General features: G+C 40.2%; 2 protein-coding genes and 1 pseudogene across 3 annotated transcripts; 2 read left to right on the forward strand and 1 right to left on the reverse strand.

Annotated features, from left to right (window-relative positions):
- Positions 1-3,041: 3,041 nt before the first annotated feature.
- On the forward strand, positions 3,042-6,933 carry LOC104595013 (high mobility group B protein 3-like). 2 transcript variants are annotated; one of them, XM_010255557.3, is made up of 8 exons: positions 3,042-3,192; positions 4,304-4,391; positions 4,606-4,734; positions 4,830-4,887; positions 5,089-5,133; positions 5,657-5,737; positions 5,832-5,915; positions 6,666-6,933. In XM_010255557.3, exons 1-8 carry the CDS (start codon positions 3,081-3,083, stop codon positions 6,696-6,698), a joined length of 630 nt encoding a protein of 209 aa, XP_010253859.1. In that variant the 5' UTR covers positions 3,042-3,080; the 3' UTR covers positions 6,699-6,933. The 2 variants fall into 2 exon arrangements, with proteins under 2 accessions (XP_010253859.1, XP_010253860.1); XM_010255558.3 differs by lacking the exon at positions 3,042-3,192 and adding an exon at positions 3,208-3,355.
- A 2,984-nt stretch (positions 6,934-9,917) lies between these two features.
- LOC148801966 (U-box domain-containing protein 8-like) lies at positions 9,918-11,448 on the forward strand (annotated as a pseudogene).
- An 861-nt stretch (positions 11,449-12,309) lies between these two features.
- On the reverse strand, positions 12,310-16,099 carry LOC148801967 (uncharacterized). The gene is made up of 3 exons (XM_088897801.1): positions 14,709-16,099; positions 13,952-14,567; positions 12,310-12,867 (listed from the first exon to the last, which is right to left on the reverse strand). Exons 1-3 carry the CDS (start codon positions 16,097-16,099, stop codon positions 12,310-12,312), a joined length of 2,565 nt encoding a protein of 854 aa, XP_088753927.1.
- Positions 16,100-16,924: the final 825 nt, after the last annotated feature.

Genomic DNA, 16,924 nt, shown 5'->3' on the forward strand with positions numbered 1-16,924 from the left:
TGGTCCAATCCAGTCCAATCCAATGTGAGTCAATTACAAATGGACTTGGTCCAATCTAGTCCAATAAATATTTTGGACCATTTTGGACTGATCCAGAGACTGTCTAATCTATTCAAATTCATGTTAATTTAGATCGTTTTCAACTCAAATCTGGTTCATTGACACCTATGTTCTTATCTTCTATCAATTGACCAAATATTGGCTCAATCCAATATAATTTCATTATGGACAGACTAGGTCCAATCCAATATGTCATATTGGTCCATCCAGTCCATCCAAATTCGATATGCCTTATTGATCCGTCTAATCCATCCAAATGGGTTTTGATTTGGACGGAATCCAACCCAAAACCGATCCATTGACACCCCTAATCACCAGGGTTGGGGCCTGGGGGGCTAAGGGTTTGGGGATTAGGGATGGACTACCCCTTGTTTTATAGCCCAATGAATAGAAAAAATGTCTCACTTTAAGTATATGTAGGTGAAAGAGAAGTTTTAGTTAGGTTGTGTTTGGTTTGAAAGAAAAGGTAGGGAAACCTGTACAAATCATGAGAGTGTGGGAAAATTGTCTCCCATAAAATTGGAGGTGGATGGGCAAAACAAAAGGTGCATTAAAAGCTTTTTTTTTTTTTGGATATTACATACTACACATTATAGGGGAATTGGGGTAGGGCAGCAGGAAAAAACTTTAGCTGTTGGGGGTCAATAGCCTATGTTGTTGGGAGAATTTATGAGAATGCCACATTACCATGAGAATGGGTAAATTAGTAATTACATATTAATTTATTTTGACTAAAAACCAAAGCATGGACATGAATAAGTGAACTGCCCATAAACTATCTCAACAGCCTATACTGTTGGGCCCTAACAGCGAAAGTTAACCCGTGCAACAGGGGTGCATGTAAAGCCTATTGGCCATGCGAAAATGAAATTTTGGAGGGGTGCCAAGTGAGCATCTCGACTACTGGGTCATCGACAATGAATATCGCTCATGTGATGGGAGAATGTTGTTCAAACGGAACAGAAATTTTATAACACAGTTTTAAAATCATCAATTTTGTAGAGCAAAAAAGTACAAATATATTGAAATGGATAAATAAAACAACCAAAAAGAATAGAATGAGAAATGAACATGTTCTTAGGAACCTAGAAATGGCCCCGAGAGATAATAACAGGAGAAAAGACGAACTAAGATAACTAATAAGATGATTTAGTCACATGCAAGCTGAAAGGTCCATGAATAAATGGACAAGGCAAAAAATATAAGATAATGAGAAATAATATAAGGGCCCATTATAACAATAGTTTTTGAAAATTCAAGAACAATTAATTTAAGTTGAAATTTGGTTTTTAGTATTAAACATTTTAAGTTATGGGATTAGAAGTCATACCAAACTGCAAGAATGATGTAGAGGTACTATGTCCCAACAGTTTAATTTGGAAAGAGTATAAATACAAATATGTATAGTACAAATACTGAAATACATACAAAATAATATAAAATGCAAGGTTTTGTACTTTACAAATTTGTATTTGTACTCTTTCTAAACTGAGCCAATGGGTAAAATAGCAAAACTCAAACCCAACTCAAATGTAAGGATCAAAATCCTAACCTAACACTATACCCAAAAAACCTGACCCGGTCCTATAGGGTTTGATCAAGTTGATTTACCGTTTAACCTGATCCATAAAAGCTAAAAAGCATAAAGTCAGGATGGAGTCCGTGATGCAAGTGTGAAATTTATGGGGTACTTTGAGTTAAATGAGTAGGAAAGGAATCGGGATTTGCTCCTCATAGGCAGCACCTCACAACCCATCCTACCATGTATTGAGTTTGGATCTGTTCCTCACATCGGTCTCGGTATGTACGAGTTGCACATTGGGAACATTTTCTCTATTTATATGTTATTATTTATGAGATGTTCTCAGGGTGGAATGTGGCTGTGAGGTCGGTATGAGAAGCCAACAACGACAAACAAATCTCAATTCTCATGTATTGTGACCACCTCCCATGAATAATAATAGGGATAATAGTATATAATGGCAACTTTTGGGGTTTAATATCAATAAAAGTAATATTTTTTTAAAAAAATTTAAAAATAGGTTAACTTTTTAAAAATAATATCAATAAAGGGCAAAACACTATTTATCATCTTCTTCTTGCCATTTGTTCACCAGCCATCGCCGTCCGCTTCCGGCAACATTGTCGGAAGTGGCGACAGTGCTGGTGGTCATTCCTCTACCCAGCGCCGCCGCCGCCACCTCTATCTCCACCCACCTCTGGCAATGTTGTCGGAGGCGAAGGTGGCGGCGGCGATGCTGGTGGTCATTTCTCTACCCAACGCCGCCACCTCTGGCAACGTTACTGGAGGTAGGTGGAGACAGAGGTGGTGGCGGTGGCACTGGGCAGAGGAATGACCACTAGTGCCACCTTTGCCTCCGGCCACCTCCGACAACGTTGCTAGAGGCGGAGGCAACAGTAGGTGGCAGTGGACGACAATGGCGAGCAACGATGTTGGTGAACAAATGGCAAGAAGAAGATGATGAACAATATTTTTACCCTTTATTGATATTATTTTTAAAAAGTTAATCTATTTTTATTTTTTTTTTTAAATTATTATTTTTATTGACATTAAATCCCAAAAGTTGCCCTTATATGCTATTACCCCATAATAATACAAATGTGGAAGATGTTCATGATGTACGGCCGAGACTGGTGTGAGGAGCGCTGTCTAAGGAGCGGACACAGACTCATAGTAAAGCCAGAGGAACGACCTCGTCAACGTCACATGGTTCAAGACACTGCCACGTGTTTACTGAGCTGACCTCCCACAAATATCTTCTTGTCATCGCCTTATTTGATGCCTTTCCAAGGGCGAAGTGTCCACTGCTCGTGGTGGTGAGAGCGACTGAACCAACGAAACAGGTAATTACCGGTTACAACGTTATCGATAACTGAGCTGTGTGGCAGCCGATACCCGAGGCTTACCGGTTGGGTCGGTATCCGTATAAATTCCCATTCTGAGTCGGTCGTACCCAAATTCGCGCTGTCTCGGCCTCTCTGTCTCTCTCCTACTTTCTATGCGTCTGTGTCTGTCTTTTTCTTGCTTTATTTCTTATCGCTTGCTTTACTCGCCCTTTCCTTCTGCTTTCTTTCGCCCTGGGAATTGCCCTTCTCTTTCCTTCATCGAAGGTATGTTTCTTTCCTTCCTTTGTTGGCTTCTTCTTTTTCCTGAATTATTGTTTCTCTTTAGATCCTGATTTTGGTTTTCTTCGGAGTTCATTTGTTTTGATCACTACTTTCAAATTTCTTGGAAGAGCTTTTGATCGTGAAACTGCGGAAACTTATTGCTGCGGTTATCTTTCTTCTTCTTCTTCTTCTTCTTCTTCTTCTTCTTCTTCTTCTTCTTCTTCTTCTGCTTCTTCTGCTTCTTCTTCTGCTTTTCCGTTTTCTTTCGATTTCTTCACGTTTTCTGCGAATTCTCTGCCTCTTGTGGTGGGCTTGAGTTCTTTTTGTTTTTGTTAATTTTGTTATATCATGCGGGAAATAGTTCGCTACTTCTTTGTGAAATTTATCGTTTTCTTGGTATAATTTTATTGTATTTTGGTTATTCTGTACTTCTAGCTAATCATAATCTCATGCTGTACTTCAATTGTTAAGTTGTTTTTCTCGTTTTTCTTTTCCTTTATGCTATGTTTGTTTATCGTAATATGGATTGAAGCCTTTCAGACCGACATATTTCAGTTATTATTTCCACCTCTTTTAACTTAAAAAAGCTTGCTTTCGACCCCACTTAATTTGTTTTGATTTTGATGTAAATAACAAGGAAAGCAAAGTTTTCCTCACAAAGTTGTGATAGTAGAACTAAAATATTTCAGAAAATTTTATCTTAATAAGGAAACGAAAAGTTTAGCGAGTGCTTCGATCATTTCCATTTGTCATCGTTGTCTGTGACATTTTCGGAGTTACCCTTTTTTTTTCATTGTCCACTTTCTTCGTTGCTAGCTACTACATAACTTCTGGACAAAATCGTTACTTTGTTATTTACTTGTAGAATGTATTATTGTTTTTTTTTTTATCAACATAGAATGTATTATGGGTTTTTGTCGGTCTGAACAGGTTTATTATTGAATACTAGCATCTTCTGAGCTTGTCAACTTTTTACTTTAGTTCATCGTTTATTAACTCTATCACGATTTTGTGATCTGATAAAATATGGATATTTGGGTTTTAGGTCAAAAAAGGTTGAGTTTGATTTTTGTCTTGACTACTTTAGTTTTTATTGTGCTTCGTATAATTTCAGGGATAGTTCTACTAACAATGAAGGCTGCCAAAGGAAAAGGGGCAGTGAAGAAAGACGCGAAGGAGTCACTGAAGCTTGTTGACGACAGGTGGATAGGTTTATGTAACAGATTGTCAAATGATTTTGGCCATCTTTTTCCCCCTTTTTTAAAGATTAGGATGCTTCATCAGAAAAATAGAGCTTAGGATAGCTAGTTACTGCTATTTGAATTTCAGGATTTTGGTTTATATATTATTGTTCCATTTGGTATTGACATCATTTAAACAGTTTAGTGACGCCTTTCTCTTGTTTACACTTCACAGAAAGATTGGGAAGCGAAAGGCTGCTGTTAAGCCAGATAAGGGTAGCAAAAGAAAGGCCAAGAAGGAAAAATTGGCCAAGAAAGATCCTAACAAGCCAAAGAGGCCTCCGAGTGCCTTTTTTGTCTTCCTGTAAGCATTTAATTCCGTTAGATGCCTATTTCAGCCTTTTATTTTTGATGTTGCGTTCCATTTAAGTCTAACTTGATTCTTGTCATATTAAACAGAGAGGAATTCCGGAAGACTTACAAGCAAGATCATCCTAATGTGAAGGCTGTCTCAGCTGTAAGCAATTAATGCACTTAGTTTTTCTGATAGTTTCAATATTTTTGCTGATAAAAAATATTTTGGCTCAATTTTGTCTTACTATTATATTATATACATGTAGTCTCGTTGATCTGTTGTGGAAATTTTGACTCAATTTCATAATTTTTTGCTCTTTATGAAGTAACTAATTAATTTATTTACTTTATGCTGTGACGAAAGGTTGGAAAAGCTGGAGGCGAGAAATGGAAATCCTTGTCTGTGGCTGTAAGTATCCAAATCTTCTCAGATACTACCTGGAATTGATTGGAACACTAAAGCTAATGAAAGGTCACAAACCATAAAAATTAGCAACTGTTGACTCGAGAAATTCAATGAATTCTCTTTGTAAAGGTGCTGCAAATTTTACTGATGTGGACTTCAACTTGATTTTGGCTTTGCACCATACGAGTCTGTTCGAGCGCTTGTTCTGCATTTTCGGATCTCTTAGAAAGTTTGGTGAAGCCATGCTGTCCTGGTGTAGTCTCCTGAGGCAACTGGATAAGTATTGTTTTGTAGGGGGCTGAGGCTCAAAACTGATCGGCTGGAGTTAGTCATAGACGTAAACCTTTTAAAAGATGCTGCATATTGGGAACTATGCAGTTGGTATAGCCAAGATAACCAATCAGGCTCAAAACTGATTGGCTGAGCTCTCAGTGTCTGAGTTCCATATTTCCATCTGTAGTTTGATCAATTGTGTTCCATTATGATGTTTCATTAACCTGAGCACTCTGTTGGCTGTATTTGGCAGGAGAAAGCTCCATATGAAGCAAAAGCTGCAAAAAAGAAGTCAGAGTATGAAAAGCTTATGAATGCCTACAACAAGAAACAGGTGAATACATATAGTGGTCTTCACTCCATTCAATTTAATTCTTCCTGGCTCCTCTTGTCACTCTTAACTTACTGCTTCAATTAATCAATTTCAGGAAAGTGGGGCTGATGATGGTGATGAGGAGTCTGACAGGTCAAGATCTGAAATCAATGATGAAGATGAGGAAAGTGGTGCAGAGGTAGGTCTCATAAACTGTCACATGTATTTATAGCATGTGTTGGGGAGGAGAAAAGATTGTTTCAGAAGCCCAAGTGCATGTTGCATTAGAGGAATTGTTACTTCAATTTTTTACCCTTTTCAAAAAAAAAAGTTATAAAAAGCATGAGCTTAACTTTATTTTCTAGAATTAGTATTACTGTCTCTACCTACTTGATTACCTTATATGTCACCCATTTTTACGGATGGGAAAAATGCATCTGGTCTTTGTTCTCTTTTTCTTTCACCTAATCGTTTCCTTGATATTTACATTAGGAAAATTTAGGGTGCAGTTACTTTCCTTACCAATTGTTTGCCTTTCTTGGGAAATCAAATCTCAGCAATGATGTTCCTTACCAATTTTCATGTGAATAATTCATGTTCTAGAAATTATTGTTGGTGTGTGTGATTATAATCCATTCTGACAAATCTCGATCTCACTGATGCCGTTGTCAGACTATAGCCGAGACATGTGGCATGGTATCAGTAGAATATGTCAACTTCTAACGTTAGGGCAGCATTTGTTGTTCCCAAACTTCAGATTTTCATGTTGCATTTGTGTTTATGAAAGTTGAGTAGAAACTAGTTGATTCTAATGTTTTACCAAAATCCTGGCATCTCCATCTGGTTTATGGGTGCATTATCAATATGCCATTGTATTTCTTTTTCCCAGCTGCATTCCATCTCTATGTTTAATGGCTATTGGTAATTTATTGCTTTGGTTTTTGTGCAGGAGGAAGAGGAGGAGGAGGATGACGAGGACTGAGAATTTGTTGTGCTTTTCTGACTTTTTATTTTGGTTGACCCAGGTCATGTCTGGATTGTGTATGATCATACCCGTAGGTTATATGTAATGATTTTTGGTATGGAAAAAGATGCAGTTTTTTGCTGTAGCTGTGTTCCATTTGGGAATGTTTGTTGTATTTACCAAGTGTGTCTACTTTCTTCTTCAGTTGAATATATGTAGCATGTTAGTATCAAGCAACCTATTCCTGAGAGCATATTGATTTTCCTTTGTTGCATAGCTTGTAGCAACAAGCAACATTTATTGCTGTGGTCATGCAGGCCTTACTTGTTGATCAGGTACAGAAACAGAAACTGATTTGAATTTCATCAGTCTCTTCTCAGTATTAATCATGCAAGCAACTTCTTGTCCACTACCGTTGGACAACCCAGACCTAACAGATTGTTTTGCAGGACTTGTTCTTTTTGGTATATTGGTTGATTTTCATTTTTCCTTTCTCCATGCTTGAGGAAGTTTATAAACAAAACAATAGCATTGGGCTGCATAAACCTGCAGGAAGCCTGCCTTCAGTTCTTCTGCAGTAAGTATTGATCTTTGCTTGCTGTGGATGCCACAAATTTGGAGATGAATGGATATGGAGTATGGAATATGGACCACTCTATAAAGGAGTCCGGATCTGCTCCTCACACCGACCTCACAACATGTTTTGCCGCACATCTGGAACATTCCCGTACTTAATATTTAATATTCATGGGGGAGATGTTCCCAATTCACACGGTGGGATGTGGCCGTGAGGTTGGTGTATGGAGCGCTCTGTGAGGAGCAGATCCCAATTTGATTTAAAGAGTCCTCGGTATGGACACATATGACTCGATTAAAGAGCGTTCTGTTCGAGTTTTGTTTGTTTATTTTGGTTTGTGGGATTGACAAATTCCAGCAGGCTGTTTTTTTTTTCTATTTTATTCAGTGATCTACTTTCTTAGGTATATATTGAGAATTGGATAAATACAAATATATATAATGCAAATTCTAATACATGGTTTTTAAATACCCTTTTTTTGCACTGAACATGTCTGTATTTGCAATTTTTATCGCTTATTAAAAAAAGCCATTTTAAGATGCATATCTGGATATGTTTAGGAAATGTTTGGACATGGCGACATGTTTAGAATATGCAAGTATATATTAGGGGAACACAAATTTTACAAATGCCAATGATAAAACTTTTTAAATCATTATAAATAGGGTATTAAGGTTCAAAGTATCGACACATATCGGCTTGTATTGGCTAATATGTATTGTTCTGGGACCCTTTCCATATGTTCTTATAGTGGGTGTATTGGGGGTCTGACTGGTTCAGGGGGTGGAGGAACCCTAAATTAGTTCTATTGAATCAGTTTCAAAAAATAAAAATAAAAGTAAAAAAAGTATTGATTTGTCCGATACACTCCTATCAGGGTATTTGACATATTGATATTTTGAACCTTGGATATAATTATACAGTTATGCTTCTTTTATAATTAAATTCGGTTTAGAGCAGTAAAAAGGTATAATTTGAATAAAATGTAAACTGTCAAGTCTTTCGGAATGCCACCGTATATCGTTAAGAAGACTGCTCGGTAATACAATAAAAAAGAGGCACCTCGTCTAGAAAAGATAACCCAAAATACTAATAAAACAATTTGGAATACCTAGAGCATACTTAGCTAATTTATGAGCTACTGAGATTTGAAGAAAACAAGACATGAGTTTGCAATCTTCAACGATATGTTTAATTCTTCATGAAGGGGGAGAATCAGAATTCAACAAACTCTTGATAACATGGTTTTTAAAACCGAATCGGTCAGGGGTTCGGTTATCGGTTCGAACGGTTCAACCGTTCAACTCAAATGGTTGGCTCATTCTAACAATAAAAATAAAACAATTGAAAAACCGTTAAAACCATTTGAACGATTAACTGGCCGGTTCAGCGATTTGCTGACTACCTGACCAAGATCAACGATTTTGGAGGAAAAAATGGTTTTGGAGAAAAACGGAACCCATCAGATGACCAGTTTCCTGTTTTTCCAAGTCCGACTGTCTACTCCGGTCTGATTTTGAAAACCATGCTTGATAACCAAAAGCGAATCACCCTCAACAATAAGAGCAGACACCCCACCTCCTTGTCCTTAGCTAAAGAGAGCTGCAAGAGCCAATTGAATTTTGGGTCCTAAGACCCCCCTGTAGCAAGACTGTCAGCAGGTTGGGTTTCGGTCAGTTTGTAAAACTAGTCCCAAACTGATAATCGGGACGAAAAAAAGGGACCCAGAATCGTCCCGATTAATAGTCAGGTCCTATCATGTTCCACAGCCTGCTGAACAGCCATGGTGTTCAGCTAATCCAAATTTGCCAGGAATAAGAAGGTCCTGCAATTGACGAGGGTAGCACTGGTGCACCAAGGTGGTTCGGAAGACCTCACTAACAGAAGTGGATTGAATCCTTCTCGTCTCCTCCAAGAAAGATGTTTGTGTGTTTGTAACTGAAGTGCCAAGCAAAGGCAAACACCCCCTTAAAAGTTTGGAACTTGGAACCATCGTTCTCTAATCTCTATGTATGTGCATTATTGATCAGCTGTTAGCATGTCCATATTCACAATCATTTTTTGGACTCTGAGGCTGCATTTGGATGTAATGTAAATCAAGAACCGATGTAAAATTTATATCGATTCAGTTTTGTATACATTTGGAAAGAGGGTGTAATTATTATTGACATAAAGCTATACTTCAGTTCAGTTTTACGTTCGTTTGGATGGAGTGTAGTTTTACGTCAATAATCGATATAAAACCTCATCAATTCTAAAGTTGTACATCAATAATCGATGTAAAAATTAAATCGATTTTATCGATGTATAACTTTATGCTCTTCCACCCATCATTATTTTCAAAAAAGCAATTGTCACTTTCTGGTTCAGTGTAAAACATCATCAGTGTGTTTTTACACTAATGACGTTTTACACTGATCCCAAACGCAGCCTGAATGACTGAATTTGATACTAACAAAACTGTACTAACACAGCTTCTAACATGATTGTCACTTCAAAAATACAACCCCATAAATATAAAACATGTTTGAAATGTGCATTTAGATCATGTTGGAAGCAGTGTTGGTAATGTCTTATTGGTAGCAGATCTGCACTCCATTATTACTATAATCACATGGACAGTGTTGACCCTTGGGCTGCGTTTGGTTGCAATTCAAACACAAATATGTATTCTGCATAAATACTTTCTTTCCGGTTCAAGAATGCAAAGTGTAACTCGTGTTTTATATTATTCTCATATGTTTGAAATCGATGCAAAACATGGGCCCCATTATTAAATGCTTTAAAATTTTGTTCAAACACACCAATTATCCGAAGAGTACAAGTTTATATCCACAAAAGAGTTACAATAATGTGCTCTTTTCACAATATAAGGATGTCAGGAAAAAAATTCCGGTTTTGCAATATGATTTGCAATGGGTTAGGGATGGGCAAAGATTGTCCATTCCAGAAATGGCACAAAGTTGTAATAATTTGGGTAAATTACAAAGACCACCCCCTTGTACTATGGGGTTATGACAAAGACCCCTTTATACTTTAGTTTGCAACAAAGGCCCCATTAATTTTTACATTGTGACAAATACCCCCTTGGCTGTTAACATAGATAATGAAAAGCGTTAACCTCTACAAAACTTTCTCTATTTTCTTTTTCTTGCCATTTCTCTTAAAACCTAACCAACTCAAAAATACGTCTCAGCAAAATGGAAATCAAACGCGGACACACCTTCAATCGGTCTTCCATTCAACAGTGGTTTGGACACCAACAATCGGTCCTGCCTATCTCATCCCCAACTACGATCTCAGAAGCCTCATTAGTCATTTCTAATTTCACCTTCTTTTCCCTTCCCAAAATATAATCTCAACCACAACGATAGACCCTAATCTCCACTCTCACCTCCCCATTTTCTTCTCGTAGACTCCAAGCTCAATTCGCTCAACCAACTCAGTCGTCTCTCTAAGCGGAACCCCGCCTTATGCCAAAAGTTAACAGAGTCCGGTGTCATTTCTGCCGTTCTCAATTGCATTGGCTCTAAGGATTCCAGAATCTAAGAATCGGCGCTTTCACTTCTCTTGAACCTCAATTTGATGATGACAATAAGGTGGGTTTGGATGCTTGGGGACTGGGGAGCAATGAGCTGTGTCGGTTTTACTTTGTAATCTGGGACGCCTAACTGTAAGGCGCTTGCAGCAACGATGCTTGCAAGCCTAACCATCGTGGAAGTGAACAAGGAGACCATTGGTGCTTTCCCATTTACAATTGAGGTCTTGTCTCACTCTTCGTAACGGCAACTATCAGAGACGACTCGTTTCGCCCTATGTTCCTTCATAACAAGAGGAGAGCTGTTGAATGTGGGTTAGTGCTTATTTTGACCAAAATGGTCTGTTCTGTTTTGAAAGGACTATTGAGGTTCTAAGCTTATTGGCCAAAGAAGAGAGAGAAGAAATTGTAAAGTTTGATGGTTATGCCCGGAATTTGGTATCGATGGGAACAGAATCATCATCTTGCAGCCATAGAATGTGTCGGGAGGACACTAAAGAAATTTGTTTTGGATTATGAGAATAAGAAAATTATTTGAGTTTGGTTCAGACTCTACGTAAGTGTTCATCAACGATTTGATTTGACTTGGGGTCTGTTTAATTATCAAAGTTTTTTTTTTTTGTACCTTGTAAATTCTCAATAAACATACCAAGTTTCTGTTTTTATTGTTTTGAATTGCCAATTAAGGAAAGAAAAAAAAAATCTGTATTCCATTGAATTGTAACTGAAAAAACTTTGCGGAAATTCTTCTACTTCTTCCCTCATTATTTTGAAAGGTACATCCCTATATATACAAATAGGAGCCTCACTTTCACTAGGAGTTGATTGTTCAAATACATCTAGGAATACAGAGCACCCACCGAAGGTTGCGTTTCGGTAGGAAGGTTATGTGCAGATCTGGTTTCCCAATGCTCCCCCTCAAATTGGCGCATGTAGATTCTGGATGCCCAATTTGCCAAGGAAATATGTGAATTCCTCTTTTCCCAGGGCCTTTGTCAGGATATCAGCCAACTGCTCTGTGGTTCGAACATGGCAAGTAACAATGTTCCCACGCTGTAGCTCATCGCGAACAAAATGACAGTCGACCTCAATATGCTTTGTCCGCTCGTGGAATGCTGGATTTGCGGCTATGTGCAAAGCTGCCTGATTGTCACAATACAAACGCGCGGGTTCATCATGCGCCACCCCAAAGGACAAAAGAAGTTTCTTCATCCACTTCAGCTCACAGCTTGTCGTAGCCATTGAATGATATTCGGCTTCTGCAAAGGAGCGCGACACGGTATGTTGTTTTTTCGTTTTTCAAGAAACCGGTGACTGCCCCAGCAGAACAAAATAGCCAGTCAGCGATCGTCGTGTCAATGGGCAGCTTGCCCAATCAGAGTCGCAATAGGCATATAGACGCAGATCGCTATCAGATCGGTACAATAGACCTTGTCCTAGATATCCTTTCATATAACGTACTACGCGCAGAGCTGCATCCCAATGTTCTTGTCGTGGACTTTGCATGAACTGAGCTAGGATATGAACACATAACACAACTCAGGCCATGTAATTGTCAAGTAGATCAACCGTCCCACTAACCGTCGATACCGATTTGAATTCTCCATCAGAGCACTCTTTGCCAGCGCAAGATGATGATTCTGTTCAATGGGCACGGATGTTGGTTTGGCTCCCATGAGTCCACATTCGGAGATGATGTCTAGGGAATACTTCCGTTGCGACAAAAATATTCCCTCAGGGCCACGAGCTACTTCAATCCCTAGGAAATATTTGAGTGGGCCCAGGTCTTTCATACGGAAGCACCGATGGAGATACTCTTTGAATTTCACAATGGCAGCAATATCATTTCCCCTAATAATCAGGTCATCAACATATATCAGCACGTGCAAACGAACATTGTGTTTGCAATAGGTGAACAAAGAGTAGTCAGGATACCTTTGAGCAAATCCAAACTGTATCAAGGCCGTTGTTAACTTTGAGAACCAACATCTGGGAGCTTGACGCAGTGCATAGAGAGATTTCTTCAGCATGCACACTTTTGTTCGATCCTTAGATTTAAATCCTGGCGGCAACTGCATGTATACTTCCTCATTCAAATCTCCATGTAAGAAAGCATTATGTACATCCATCTGATGCAACTCTCAATTTCTAGCGGCTGCCACGGCTAAGAAGGTTCGAACTGTTGTCAGTTTGGCCACAGGAGCAAAAGTCTCATTGTAATCCAATCCTTCAACCTGTCTATTCCCGAGAATAACTAGGCGTGCCTTATACCGTTCAATCGTCCCATTTAAATTATAATTGATCTTATAGACCCATTTACTCCCTATGGCCTTTTTTCCGGGAGGTAGAGATTCTAATGTCCATGTATCATTATCCTCCAGAGCCTGGATTTCCTTCCTCATAGCTTCTCTCTATTGCTCACTTTTTACTGCCTCAGAAAAACTGGTAGGCTCGGCTCCTGTAGTGACTGCAGCTAAGAAAGCTTGATGTTTAGCGGAGAAGTTAGCACATGTCACATAATTTGCTATGGGATAGGGAGTCATACCTGAGGACTTTGATTCAGAGTTGGCTTGAGTGCGAATGGGGTCTTTCAGACATCGAGCATTGTAGGTCACATGGGGCTTTAATAAAACAGACGGTGTGCGATGTCAATGTCCCCTGCCAAGTTGCTCTTCTAGTACTGTTTGTGGTGCTGGATCCACACTAATTCTGTCCTCACCGCCATTAGCTTCCACTTCCTACACATCCCCTCCATTGCCTTGCTCCTCCTCTCTTCTATTAGTGTGTTGAAAGCTCTCCCTATTATTCGCACAGATATCCTCTTCGTCACTCCCCTGTTTTTATTTCCATTGTGACTGTGATTAACATCATCATCAACTATAGCCGCAATTGCCGGGCCAGGGTTGTTTTCAAGAGGTACTTCTAAATCATCGGCATATGGAAATATATCTTCATTACTACATCGCGGGAGACGAAATATTCACCGCTTTCAACATCATATACGCGCCAACATTTCTTCCCGTAGGGATAGTCTACAAAAACGCATTTCCTACTCCTCGCTCCAAACTTATCCTTATCTCGAGGGCTCCAACGGGCATAGCAGAGACAGCCAAACACTCTCATTTGCTCGTACCGAGGTGTCGTCCTGAATAGTACCTCATACGGAGTCTTCCCGTCAAGTACGGAAGAAGGTGTCCTATTTATCAAGTATCCGGCAATCAAGACACACTCTCCCCAGAAACGAATAGGCAAACCTACTTGAAACCTCAATGCTCTCGCAACATTCAAAATATGCCTATGCTTTCTCTCCACTCGACCATTCTGTTGTGGCGTTCCAACACATGAAATTTGATGCAGAATGCCATGAGTCTCAAAGTACGACTTCAGGCTTTTAAACTCTGTTCCATTATCACTTCGAACAGTTCTGACTTGTTTGCCAAATTGGTGTTCTGCCATGGCACAAGAATTCTCAACAATATGTGCTACTTCACTTTTTTCAAGTAACAGGTAAACCCACACAACACGAGAATAATCATCAACAATGGTTAGAAAGTAAACGGCACCACAAGAAGCAGGTACTCTATAAACACCCCATGTATCACAATGAATTAGAGAAAAACAACCATCAGCTTTATGTTTACTTTCAGGAAAAACTTCCCTAGTTTGTTTTGCTCTGTAACAAACATCACATGGCTTATCACTTTCAGGTTTACTGTTCAATTTATCTACTTTAGGAAGAGGAGATAATATCTGTTTAGACGGATGCCCTAATCTGCAATGCCACAACTCCCATTCATTTATTCCACTTGTCTGATTTGCTCGAACCGGTGCTGCTCCTCTGAACTGATAGACCCCATCACACTGCTCACCCGCTCCAATCAGAGTCCTCGAGGTTTGGTTCTATATCACGCACAGCTTGTCAGTAAAAGTGACAGTACAATTTATCTCTTGCAATAATTTAGCTACAGAAATAAGAGTGCAGTTCATTCTTGGTACGAAAAGCACACGATGCAAATAAATATTTCCACCCAAATGCAAAGTCCTTTCCTTCACTGCGGTAGTTTGCTTCCCATTAGGAAGTTCAACCGGACACGGCGTAATATTCCGGACTTCAATCAACAAATTAATGTCTCCAGTCATATGGTGCGACGCCCTAGAATCAATTATCCAATCAGTAAAACTTTTCTTATCGGAAAGTTTTTCACCAGATTTATGTGAATTCAGAATATTGAGAAGGGTTGTCCATTGATCTCCGCTCAGCCCCGAAAACCCGCTGCGGTCATGACCATTTGTGCTTCCAACTTTCTGTCCTCCACTCTCACTTCCCATTGCTTGGGCAGCGTTTGCTCTTGCCTTGTTTCCTCGTCCCCGTCCGCCCGAACCACTTCGCCCGCGGCCTCCTCCTTTCCCGGTTGAGCGTGGTCTATCTCCCCACCATTCCGGATATCCAATCACTTGGAAACAGTCCTTTGCTTCATGTCCGGATTTTCTACAGTGTGTACAGCTCACGCTTTTATCCTTTGTACGTGCAGCAGCTGCTTTTGCACCAGCATGTACTGCAAAACCCACAGCATCACTTCGTTCTTTTTTGCTCTTGGCTATACTTTGATGCCTTTCCTCTTGAATGACCATTGCATAGACGCGGTTTAAATTCGGCAACGGCTCTATGCTCAAAATATTCGAACGTACGGTGCCATAAGTTGCGTCATTAACACCCATCAAGAACCGATGTGCCCTCTCTTCTTCTCGCTTCTTTTCAAGTATGGTCGCAATTTTGCAGTTGCAACCGCTACAGCGACACGCGGGTACTGGATCATATTCTGCCAGCTCGTCCCACATGACCTTCAGCTTCCCATAGTAAGCCATCATTGCTTGTCCCTGTTGTTTACAAGCGGCCAAATTAGCCTTCAATTGATGAACTCGCGGTCCATTCCCGATAGAGAATCTCTGTCGTAGATCCTCCCACAAGTCTTTCACACTCTCCGTATATGATATAGCGGTTCGCAAGGTTGGTTCGATTGTGTTGAAAATCCATGCAACCAGCATTGAATTTACCATCCACCAATCTTCAATATCGGTCGAATCATCTATTGGTTTATCCAACTTTCCGTCAATGAACCCGAGCTTTCTCTTTGCTCTGAGGGCGTTCCTCATAGATCTTGCCCACTCCTCATAGTTCTCACCTTTCAATTGGACAGGTGAAATGATCATTCCAGGGTTGTCAGACGGGTGCAAGTAGTATGGCGAGAAGATGACCATGTCCCTCCCTGCACCTTTCCTGTTGTCTTCTTCTCCACCAGTCATGGTGGAAAAACTGTTGACAGAAAGCTCCTGGCCGCGGTAGGCGAGTCTGGACTCGTCCAAGTCTTCGATCTCAAGGAACAGATTCCCCTGTGTCAGCTGCGTGGCAACTCTCACTCAGTCTGACTCGTTCGGTACCCCGGACTGGGTAACCTCTATTTGTTCTCAGGTGTGGCGATGATACCCTCGTCAAGTTCTGGGATTGCCGCGGTCGGGCTCGTCTTCAATGGTTTTTGGCACCAGGATTCTTCTACACACCTTGATAACCAACACTGCGTCCGATGGGGGGTTGCTTTGCCCAAGAAGAGTGTAGCGCACAGTTATGAGTGGGCCGCTGCTCTGTTTTTGTTTGTCCACAGAAAGACGACAACAACGGTGCTTGAAAATGGCACTCTCGCGCCGCTTGTTCCTCCTATGATCGTAGAACTTCTTAGCTTCACAGATGGAAACGTTTCACAAGGATTTCGTCTGATGCGGGGTTGCTTCGCCCAGGAAGAGTGCAGCGAACAGTTACAAGTGCGCCGCTGCTCTGTTTCTGTTTGTCGACAGAGAGACGACGACAACGGTGCCTGAAAATGGCACTCTCGCGCCGCTTGTACCTCTTATGATCGCAGACCTTCTTCGCTTCAGAGACCGAACCGTTTCACAGGGCTTCATCCGATGGGGGTTGCTTCGCCCAGGAAGAGTGCAGCACACAGTTACGGGCGCGCCACTGCTCTGTTTTCGTTTGCCGACAGAGGAACGACGACAGACCTTCCTCTTCTATTTCTCGAAGCACCCTGGCTCTGATACCAAAAAAAAACTTTGCGGAAATTCTTCTTCTTCTTC

The sequence above is a fragment of the Nelumbo nucifera genome, chromosome 2 (genome assembly GCF_055504915.1).
Source record: "Nelumbo nucifera cultivar China Antique chromosome 2, China Antique-T2T, whole genome shotgun sequence".
Lineage (NCBI taxonomy): Eukaryota > Viridiplantae > Streptophyta > Magnoliopsida > Proteales > Nelumbonaceae > Nelumbo > Nelumbo nucifera.

Coding starts and splice junctions, on each gene's coding strand:
- LOC148801967 (XM_088897801.1), bottom strand. CDS start 16,099: ATGACTGGTGGAGAAGAAGACAACAGGAAAGGTGCAGGGAGGGACATG. Junction 14,568..14,708: donor GTCACTTTTACTGACAAGCT/GTGCGTGATATA, acceptor GTGGCATTGCAG/ATTAGGGCATCCGTCTAAAC. Junction 12,868..13,951: donor ACGGGAAGACTCCGTATGAG/GTACTATTCAGG, acceptor GTATACATGCAG/TTGCCGCCAGGATTTAAATC.
- LOC104595013 (XM_010255557.3), top strand. CDS start 3,081: ATGCGTCTGTGTCTGTCTTTTTCTTGCTTTATTTCTTATCGCTTGCTT. Junction 5,738..5,831: donor ATGCCTACAACAAGAAACAG/GTGAATACATAT, acceptor AATCAATTTCAG/GAAAGTGGGGCTGATGATGG. Junction 5,916..6,665: donor ATGAGGAAAGTGGTGCAGAG/GTAGGTCTCATA, acceptor GTTTTTGTGCAG/GAGGAAGAGGAGGAGGAGGA.